At 43.0% G+C, this 11311-nt stretch overlaps 1 protein-coding gene and 1 long non-coding RNA gene across 2 annotated transcripts in view; one reads left to right on the top strand and one right to left on the bottom strand.

Moving 5' to 3' along the window:
- Nucleotides 1-1513: 1513 nt before the first annotated feature.
- On the bottom strand, nucleotides 1514-2971 carry LOC309347427. Its single transcript, XR_014158944.1, has 3 exons — nucleotides 2364-2971; nucleotides 1982-2134; nucleotides 1514-1603 (listed from the first exon to the last, which is right to left on the bottom strand). It is a non-coding gene; the product is annotated as an uncharacterized lncRNA (long non-coding RNA).
- Nucleotides 2972-7866: 4895 nt separating this feature from the next.
- LOC309346093 (phospholipase A2 inhibitor gamma subunit B-like) overlaps nucleotides 7867-11311 on the top strand; it is a 76235-nt gene continuing 72790 nt past the window's right edge. The window contains exon 1 of the mRNA XM_081869777.1: nucleotides 7867-7961. Coding sequence (XP_081725903.1) covers nucleotides 7913-7961 — 49 coding nt within the window. The 5' untranslated portion in view covers nucleotides 7867-7912. The remainder of the gene's footprint in view (nucleotides 7962-11311) is intronic.

Genomic DNA, 11311 nt, shown 5'->3' with positions numbered 1-11311 from the left:
ACCTTCTCTCATAACAATAGAACCTGTGGACAAGCAATGAAACGGAAGGAGGGAAAATTCAGGACAGATGGAAGCAATAAGTGCATCACACAGCAAGTATTTAATCTTTGGAATCTGGTATCAGAAGAAGTAATGGTGGCCAACAACTTGGATGTGTTAAATTGCAGATTACCCTCATCCTCCATGAATTTGTGTATTGATGGCTACTAAACTTGATGGTTATGTTCTATGTCTGCCATCTGGGGCAGTTTGGCTCTTAATGTCTGCTTCTGGGAACCAGCTGTGGAGTTGTTCTCAGGTCCTGCTTGCTGGCTATGCCAGGCATCTGGTTGGCCACTGTGAAAATCGTTTTCTTGAACAGATGGCCTGATTTAGCAGGCTGATGCAAGTTCTGACCAGCTGAAATTTCCTGCATATCTTCTTACAGCAGCCAAACTCCTAATTGGCTTCAAGTGGGGCTCACCCAGTGTACCTGCTGAAGAAGAGTCTTTCCATAATGTACCTGCCAAAAAACTGTGCTTTTCAATCTCTAATTGAATACAATTGCTCATGTGCCTGAGTGAGGGAAGCCAAAAGAGACAACAGTTTGAGAAACTATGGGGCCCTTTTATAATATGTACCCAGGGTTGGGATCCCCTGTCCTGGGAACCAAATGCAGCTCCATATCTCTCTATCTGGGGTCTCAATAAACCATAAGAGAGGAGACTTTGACAGACTATGCACCCCCTTTATAATTGACATGGAGCAGGACTGTTGACACTTCATTTTTTATTTGATTTTATTTATTAAAGTTCCATCCCATCATTCCTCCCAAAGGAACTCAGGCTGAATATTCAAATGGTTTTTCAAAGTGCAGGACTCCTGAGGGTGCCTAGCTGTCATTGGATAAGAAGCCAGATCTGTTAAAAATCTGCAGGAAGCAGAATTAGGTGTTAGACGTACAATCCATAAAGGATCATTATTTTGTTTTCAGCCATATTCATTTATTAACATGTATTGCAACCCCACCATTCCTCCGAAGGAACCAGGACAGGTGACAACAGAAAAAGACACTAGTAAATATAAAAGTAAAATGTATATTAAGAAACTGATTTTTTACAAAAAATCTGAAAAGGTTGAGAAACATTAAGAACATTAAAAATTAGCAATAACTGGTTCCAGATAATACAGTAATTTAAAGGCTGCTAGGAGCAGTGCCTTTCAGACTTTAAATGCCTGGTAGAATAGGAATTTTCAAAATCCTCCAGAAAATGAAGAATGAAGGAGATGGATATACTTCAGCAGGAAGGAACTCCCTGTCAAGGGTACGATACGATAAATCTTTATTGTCGCTGTCCCATGCAGGACAATGATATTGGAAAAAAACTACATAAAACTACATAAATACTGCATAAAACTACCACAAAACTACATAAAACTACCTAAAAACAACCTAAAACTACTACAAAACTACATAAAACATTCAAAAACCCCTAAAAACTCTAAAACCCCATTTTAAATACACTATACTATAGAAACCCCTTATGCTGTGTTTAGAACCAGAATTGCATTTGCATAGAAACTGTTTCTCAGGCGGCTAGTCCTGGCCTTTATAACCCTATACCTTCTTCCAGAGAGGGACGTGGGTGGTGCTGTGGGTAAAACCACAGTGCCTAGGACTTGCCGATCGTATGGTCGGCGGTTTGAATCCCCGTGGCGGGGTGAGCTCCTGTCTTTCGGTCCCAGCTCCTGCCCACCTAGCAGTTCGAAAGCACCCTTAAGTGCAAGTAGATAAACAGGTACTGCTTTATAGCGGGAAGGTAAGCTGTGTTCCGTGTGCTGCGCTGGTGCAGGCTCACCAGAGCAGCGATGTCACACTGGCCATGTGACCCGGAAGTGTCTGCGGACGGCGCCGGCTCCCGGCCTCTAGAGTGAGATGAGCGCACAACCCTAGAGTCTGTCAAGACTGGCCCCTATGGGCAGGGGTACCTTTACCTTTTACCTTCTTCCAGAAGGCAGAAGCTGAAAGAGATCATTTCCGGGGTGCGTACTATCCTGTGCTATCTCTGCCGCTTTCTTATGGCACCTGGCAGCATAGATTTGATCTAAGGTTTGAAGAGTGCACCCAATTATTTTCTCTGCAGTCTTTACAACCCTAGATAGCATTGTTTTTTCCCTGGCCGTGCAGCTCCCGAACCACACACACAGACCATAAGTTAGTACGCTCTCCACAGTGCAATGGTAAAATGCCATCAACAGGTCCTTTGAGAGATTGTTTTTCCAGAGGATTCTCAGAAAATATAACTTCTGCTGTGCTCTCTTCACCAGGTCTTTGCTGTTCTCTCCCCAGGTTAGGTCGTCTCTCAACTCCATTCCCAAAAAACGAAACACTGAGACCTGTTCCACGCACTTCCCCTCAATAATAAGTGGCTGAATATTCAATTTACATTTCCTAAAGTCCACAATGATTTCTTTTGTTTTCTTTAAGTTAAGGAGTAAGTTGCTTTTCCTGCACCACTCCCCCAACTGCTCAACTTCCTTCCTATAGGCCGCCTCCCCCTCTCCAGCCATGATTAAACCAACCACCATTGTATCATCTGCGAACTTAATGATCTTATTACTGGGATATTTGGGGGCACAGTCAGCTGTATAGAGCGTATATAAAAGTGGGCTCAACACACACCCCTGTGGCGTCCCCGTATTTGTGATGAGATCTGCAGAGAAGTGGGAACCCAACCTGACCCTTTGGGAACGGTTTGATAGAAAATCTAATATCCACCTGCACAAACATGATGGAAGTCCCAGGTCTAATAATTTGGGCACCAATCTATGCGGAAGAATAGTATTAAAAGCAGAACTAAAGTCTACAAATAACAGTCTCACATAGTTCCCTTGCTTCTCCAAATGAGTCAGGGCAGCATGTAAAGCCATTGCTACAGCATCCTCTGTGGATCTCTTTGCCTTGTATGCAAACTGGTAAGGGTCAAGTCCCACTGGCAGACAAGATAAGATGTGGTTCCTCACCAGTTTTTCGGAACATTTCATTATAATGGGTGTCAATGCCACAGAGCGAAAATCATTCAAACTGTCTATCTTTGATGTTTTTGGCAGCGGTATAATGGTAGCGGATTTCAGACAGGGTGGAACAGTGGCTTGGGCCAGAGACTGGTTAAAAATCTTTATAAAGATTCCTGCCAGTTGGTCCAAACAATCTCTTAGCACCCTGCCAACCACCCCATCCGGGCCCATAGCCTTCCTTGTGTTTACCTCCATTAATATTCGCCTCACTTCTCACTCTTCCACCCTGGCAGCATTTCCTGTAGGTAGTGACGCCAATAGCTCTGGCATCCCTGTTGGAGTCACCTCAAATCGGGCAAAGAAGGTATTCAACTCTCCCACCAAGGAAGCAGTACTCTCTACCATTGATGAATTCCTTAATTTATAACCAGTCAGATGTTGGACTCCCTGCCACATTTGTCTAGTATCATGATTTCTCAGATGGTCCTCAATTTTTTCTCTGTACTCCGCTTTTACTTTCCTGATACCCCTCTTCAAGTTCGCTCTTTCTATACCATACAATACCCGGTCCCCAGTTCTAAAAGCAGAATTTCTGGCCTTCAATAATCTCCTAACCTCTCCCGTCATCCAGGGCTTCCTATTCAGATACAACTTAACATACTTTTCCCTGGTGACATTTGCTGTGCAGAATCTAATATAATCCAGGACCGTTGATGTTTAAGTTTCTAGATCTTGATGGTCGAAGATATTCCAGTCGGTCTCCTGGAAACAGTCCTGCAGTTGCTGAGAGGCTCCCTCAGGCCACACCGTAACCATTCGTGTTTGTATCTGGCCTTGTTTCCTGAGGGGTGTGTATACTGGTGTCAGAAGCAGGGACACATGATCTGAACCACCGAGGTGCGCTAAGGTCTTGACCTCATATGCCCGTCTAATGTTTGTATACACCTTGTCAAGAATATTTTCTCCCCTTGTTGCACACTCAATGTGCTGATGGAATTTTGGGAGTACTGCCCTCACATATGCGTGATTGAAGTCCCCCGCAATAATGCGCACAGCCTCCGGGTATCTGCTCAATTTAGCATTGATGTTTTCATGCATACTGCTCATGGCGCTGCATGCATTTGCAGTTGGTGCTATGTACACCGCTGTTAACACCACAGTTGTAAATTCCCAGGGAAGATAGAAAGGTCTGCATTTAATTGTCAGAAATTCCACATCCAGAGAACAGTAGGTATCCAACTTGACAGAGTCCGTACACCAGTTTTGATTTACAACACACACACACACACACACACACACACACACACACACACACACACACCTTGTTTCTTGCCAGAGTCCTGTGTCCTGTCCCACCAGTACGTTGTAAAACCTTGTAATTCAACAGCTGTGTCTGGAATAGCTGAATTCAACCATGTCTCTGTGAGTATCAGCACACAACAATCCTGGATGTCTTCCTCCACTCATACACGAAGCCTCCATTCGTCAAATTTTTTCGCCAATGATCTCACATTAGCGTAAAAGATACTTGGAAGAGGTAGTTTACATCGTTGTTTCCTTATCTTCCTTATCTTTATTCTCTCTTTCATTTGACCTTGTCCTCTACAGCCTCTCTTCTGCTTCCGCTCTCTCCTCCTCCTCTTCCTCCAACACCGCTGATTTACGATTTCTGGAATCTCGCACGCCTGTAGCTGCTCCCACACAGCACAGTTTCTACATCTGTATCTGCTGCTACTTCTGTCCCTGTACAACAGCATTTCGTATCTACTATAAATAATTCATCCTAACAAACCCTGACTTCCCTCCAGGGAGCTCTCAGCCGCAGCGTCTGCATGCGCCACCATCTTGCACATAGAATGCAAGGCGAGAGATGGGGAGGTTTAGTGCTCATTTACGTTCTTTGTTGTGAAACAATTCTTCTTGGGGGGTCTAAAGTTAAATCTGCTTCAGAAAAAGAAGGCATCATTCCTCTCCCCCCCCCCTTCATTATTTTGGAGGAATAGAAACATGGCTATATATAACTAATGCTTTCGCAGTTCTGACCTCAGATATCTCCACTTGCTCTCTGTATATTCTGATGGCCACTGGCAGACTTTGGGGTCAAATTTCAGTGGCACCCTGTGAGACACCAAAATTTGTCACATCCCCCCATCTCTCACCTTGTATTCTATGTTGTATAGTTATTTAGTCATGTCCGACTCTTCGTGACCCCATGGATCAGAGCACACCAGGCACTCCTGTCTTCCACCGCCTCCCACAGTTTGGTCAAACTCATGTTAGTAGCTTCGAGAACACTGTCAAACCATCTCATCCTCTGTCGTCCCCTTCTCCATGTGCCCTCAATCTTTCCCAACATCAGAGTCTTTTCCAGGGAGCCTTCTCTTCTCATGAGGTGACCAAAGTATTGGAGCCTCAGCTTCAGGACCTGTCCTTCCAGTGAGCACTCAGGGCTGATTTCCTTTAGAATGAATAGGTTTGATTTTCTTGCAGTCCATGATCCTCTAAATCTGCCTCTGTGGTGCTTCATCACTGGCTAAATACCCAAATGCTATACAGCATACAAGGATGCTCAGCGATTCTGCTATTTCTGCTTTTTATAAGCCTTGAATGACACGAGGATCAGAATAGGTATCCTTTAGCTTTTGTTCTACAATTTTGTGAAAGAACTCAGTAAAATTGGATCCATTTGATTATAATTTGAGAGGGGGACAAAAACACAAAATCTCCTCTCCTTCCTGATCAAATATATATAATTAGGATATTCTGGGATCAAATCAGAAACTTCTGAAAATCTGGGACAGTCCCTGGAAAATAGGGACACAAGTTCAGTTCAGTTGTGTACATAGATGCATTTTCTGGTGTGTATGTTTTAAATCATCCAGGGTGAGTGTCTGGAGGTGGTTGGTAGATGGATGGCAGCTGACAGATTGAGGTTGAATCCTGACAAGACAGAAGGACTGTTCTTGGGGATAGGGTGTGTGAGGGGGGGAACTCCCTAGACCTGAATGGGGTAACTGTGCACGCCTGGAAGAAGCGGACTGTTTGGATCCCTTCCAGTCATGGGACTCAAACTGCCTTGGTTGCACTGGTTGATGATCTCCGGTGGGCTAGGGACAAAGGTGAGAGCTGTTTCCTAGTTCTGTTGGATCTTTGCTGGATCTCTCTGCTTTTGACACCATTGACCATAACATCCTTTTGGACCATCTAGAGGGGCTGGGAGCTGGGGGAACTGTTATACAGTGGTTCTGCTCCTTCCTCCTGGGCCATGTTCAGAAAGTGGTGGGGGGGTGAGTGTTCAGACCCCTGGGCTCTCACTTCTGGGGTGCCTCAGGGTTCTGTACTCTCCACCATGCTTTTCAACATCTACATGCAACCGCTGGGAGAGATCATCAGGGGGTTTGGGCTAGGTGTTCAACAGTATGCAAATGATACATTTCTACCTCTCTTTCAAATCAGAATCAGTGAAGGCGGTGAAGGTCCTGTGTGAGTATCCAGAGGTGGTTAATAGATTGAGGTTGAATCCTTACAAGACAGAAATACTGTTTTGGGGGGACAGGAGGCGGGCAGGTGTGGAGGACTCCCTGGTCCTGAATGGGGTTACTGTGCCCCAGGTGCACTGCCTGGGAGTCATTTTGGACTCACAGCTGTCCATGGAGGCACAGGACAATTCAGTGTCCAGGGCAGCTGTTTATCAGCTCCATCTGGTATGCAGGCTGAGACCCTACCTGCCCACAGACTGTATGGCCAGAGTGGTGCATGCTCTAGTTATCTCTCGCTTGGACTACTGCAATGCGCTCTGCATGGGGCTACCTTTGAAGGTGACCCAGAAACTAAAACTAATCCAGAATGCAGCAGCTAGACTGGTGACTGAGAGCGGCCTCCGAGACCACATAACACTGGTCCTGAAAGACCTACACTGGCTCCCATTACATTTCCAAGCACAATTCAAAGTGTTGGTTCTGACCTTTAAAGCCCTAAACGGCCTCGGTCCAGTATACCTGAAGGAGCGTCTCCACCCATATCCTTCTGCCCGGACACTGAAGTCCAGTGCCGAGGGCCTTCTGGCAGTTCCCTCGCTGCGAGAAGCCAAGCTACAGGGAACCAGACAGAGGGCCTTCTCGGTAGTGGCACCTGCACTGCGGAATGCCCTCCCACCGGATGTCAAAGAGAAAAACAACTACAGTGGTACCTTGGGTTAAGTACTTAATTCGTTCTGGAGGTCTGTTCTTAACCTGAAACTGTTCTTAACCTGAAGCACTACTTTAGCTAATGGGGCCTCCTGCCACTGCCGCGCCGCCGGAGCACGATTTCTGTTCTCATCCTGAAGCAAAGTTCTTAATCCAAGGTACTATTTCTGGGTTAGCGGAGTCTGTAACCTGAAGCGTATGTAACCTGAAGCATATGTAACCTGAGGTACCACTGTACCAGACTTTTAGAAGACATATGAAGGCAGCCCTGTTTAGGGAAGCTTTTAAAGTTTAATAGATGATTGTATTTTAATATTTTGTTGGAAGCCGCCCAGAGTGGCTGGGGAAACCCAACCAGATGGGCAGGGTATAAATAAATAAATAAATAAATAAATAAATAAGTAATAATAATAATAATAATAATAATAATAATAATAATAATATGTTTAAAATAACTAAATTCCTGGTATGACTCAGCATTCTTCATTAAAAATATAGCCTTGTATTAGTTTCAATTTCTACTCCATGCTTTGTGTTCCAATATAAAATTACAAGATGTTTGGGAAAGCATGCAATCTCTACTGTCATCATTTCCCACCCCCTCACTGGACAAGTTCTGCCTAGGGCTCCTCTTCTTAGCCTATAAATGCTCCAAGACAGCCTTTTCCTCTGTCAGTTGCCTGATTCTTTGAACTGAGTTCTCCTCAGCTTTTGATCTCTCCAGCACTATGAAGATCTTCCTGAGTACTTGTCTCTTCTTGGCCATCCTTTCTGAAGGTGAGTAGGAAGCTGCAATCTTGAATTGCTTTTTCAAATGTGGGAGGGGATATGAAGTGGGTTAGAGAAAGCAAACTGATATTGGCTCTAGGAAGGATAAAGGAAGCTAAAGATATTGGAATCTGGGAATCTGGACTCCAAATTTTGGAAGGCAGCCTTATGGAATGTACTGCTGATTCATGAGCTTGTCTTTCTTCACATACAGCATGAGTGCTGCATGTAAAAGTATGCAATGGGACTGCTAAAATCCCATTGTGCACCTCACTGTGTGGAGGATGTGTCAGGATCATCCTACATGAGAGTAGGACTCTGATAGAGACACATGCCCGACTGGTATGTTCTCTCCCTCCTGCTCTGTCATTCGGGACCTTCAAAAGCTTTCTCCAGCCCGTGCATCACAGCAACTGATACAAGAGGCATCAGCACACCTCTTTCTCATCAAACAGCAAAGAGAAAGAGACAAAGGACAATAGTCCAACGTCACAGAACACAGTAACACAAACATCCTGTCTCCGTCACTTCCCACACTGTGGAATGAAAACATACAATGTCAGGTGATTAAAAAAATACACAATCCCATGACTGCAAGCACAGGGCAAGTATCCTAACAGGATGTTCCTGCTTTAGTGTATCTATTCATAATAGTAAATGGAATGAAGGCTGTGTGTTTCTCCATCTTTGTGTCTGGAGATGCTCCTGTGTGTGAGATAGGGGGAAGATGTGTGTCAGTGTGCATGCAGCCTCCAACCCACCCATGTGGATCCTGAAACCAATAAGGTTGCTCATGTCTGGCTTGGAAGACTGTATCCAGGTGGGACAGTAGATTCAATTTCTCAACGACTGAGGAACTGATGTATTTGGCACTGAATATGTCTTCTCTTGTCTCTGCAGTGGCAGCTGAGGTATGTATTGTAAGGAACTCAAAAGAAAAAAGGAAACAAAGAAAAACTTGTGTAACTACCGAAGGTGGCAGTTGCTTTTTGGGTTTTACTGCCAGCAATATGAGTGAGTATAAAGCCTTTCTGTCAGATTATAGAGTATGTGGGTCTGTCATTTGGACCCTGGGATATCTAGGTGGGAGCCACAGAATGCTGACCTCTCCCAATGTTGTAGAATTCATTTTTTTCAGCAATTAATTAAATATTAGTAGAATTAAATATATATAATATGTGTAAAATGTATCTATGATTACAATAAAAGTGGCACCAGCCTGTTCAATAAAAACAGTAATTCCCCAAAAGCCTGTTGGGACAAGGTCTTCACCTGCCAGAAGAAAGACAAGAGGGAGGGAAACTAGCTTCCAGTGTTGGGGGGAGATGAATTTTCTTATTTCTGTGGATTTTCTATAAGTATTTTGGTTCCTCTTTTATTCCCTTTTTCTTTATATTAAAATGAAAATATTTTGCTTTTAGAAAATAGGAGAGCCAAACATGCAGCTCCTCTTGGCTCTGTTCCTGGCTGTTTTCTTCTTTTTTATATACCTTGTAACTAAAAGATTTATAATCTTCAGTAGTTTTCTCCAACAAAGGGAAAAAATAAAGAAAAAGCTGTAGTTAATTTAGTCCTAGTGAAGTTTATGTCAACCTAAATGTTATTCCTGCTCTTCGTTCATAAGCATGTTCGGGTGTCTTATAGGCCACAGGAGCGTGAAAAGGGAGAAAATGTTAAATATTGAATATTGTTGTGCATTATGCTGGGTTTGTCAATAGATACCACATAACACAAAGTAATTTATTGCTTTTGCTAATTATATGTCAAGGAAGGGTTAATTGTGTGCAGTGTGCAAGTTATGCCCCTGGGTTCATCCCAAATAAAATCTTAAAATGTGTGTGTGTGTGTGTGTGTGTGGCTTCAGCTGCTGCCAGGGTGTAACCAAAAGGGTTTGAGGCTTAGGTTGTTTCTATATACTGCAGGCCTATTTGGCAGCAGCTGCTTGCTTTCAGAATGAGTGGTGGGGCATTGTACAATGTTCATTTGATGGGGCCAGGATCAGGTAAATTCTTTCTGATTGATCTGAGAATCTCCATTCCATCCCTCCTTTCCAGGAGTGCAGAATTGTTTATCTCCTGTGATATTGTACCATTCTGTGTGCCAAAATATGGGGGGAAATGAAGAACATGAAAAGAACATGAAAAGGAAGAAAATGTTAAATATTGAATATTGTTATGCATTATGCTTCAGTTTGATAATAGTATTTGCAGCTTAATTTTCTTGAGTTGTGGGTTTAAATGTTTTCCCTACAAACATGAGAATGCCAATAGATTAAATAAAAGTTAAAAATGATGATACACTTTACCGTTGAAGCAAGAAAGAAAGCAATAGAAACCACCTAACACAAAGTAATTGCTTCATTTTGCTAATTACACTAGTCAAGGAAGGGTAAGTTGTGAGCAATGTTCAAATTATGTCCCTAGGTTAAAAAAAATAATCTTAAATTGTGAGTTTAATAAAATCACTGCAAACACCACCCATAAATCAAACATACTTTTCAGGGTGGCATAAGCAGCATAGTCATTCCATGTTGTCCAACCATCATATGGTTGCTGCAAGCTGGAAAATATTGAGATGTCACTACTAGATATGTGGGGAGTGAGTCTGAGTATTTTCCCCATATTGGTTGGCATTTGTTATGTAAAGTAGGTACTTCCACCTGTGTGAGTATAAAATATTCTGCCTAAAAATGAATATGGAATCATTCCTTTCCAAAAAAAAATGGGGGAATGATAGAGAAAATACTAATTTCATGGAACTGTATCATTTGGATTACTCCATATTCTTTTGAGCCTAGGACCTATGGTTTTCTGGGAGACATACCTCCAGCGTATGAACCCTTTGAATCTACGCAACAATGGGATGGGAAGCCCGCTTCTCCCAAAATCTCATGCCATCTGGAAAGATGGCAGTCTTTGTCCCTAAACCCACCTCAGGGAATAAGAAAATTCATCTCCCCCCATATTTTGGCACACAGAATGGTACAATATCACAGGAGATAAACAATTCTGCAGGCTTGGTGCAGGCATGAATAGGAGTGATGACCTCAGGAATTTGGGCACCTTTTAATATCTGAAAGGAAATAAGCTTCAAGAATTTCATAGTCAGATACCACAAAATAACCAGACATGGATTTATCATGGTCATTTGTTTTACAAAAGCCATCAATATATAGACTCAAGTTGAAGAAAGGAATATCATTAAGATCTGGATGAGGTGTGACACTGAATTGTGGAAGGAACCTTGTTTGCTATTTTTAGAGGAGCTATTAATCTATAAATCAAATCAGGTTCAGGGTGAAAAAAAGAAAAGGAAAATGAACTAAAATTTCATGGAGGAAAAATTGCAAGAACAGGTTG

This window comes from Podarcis erhardii, assembly GCF_964252035.2.
Source record: "Podarcis erhardii genome assembly, chromosome: 7".
Classification (NCBI taxonomy): domain Eukaryota; kingdom Metazoa; phylum Chordata; class Lepidosauria; order Squamata; family Lacertidae; genus Podarcis; species Podarcis erhardii.
This window is presented reverse-complemented; position numbering and strand designations above follow the sequence as displayed.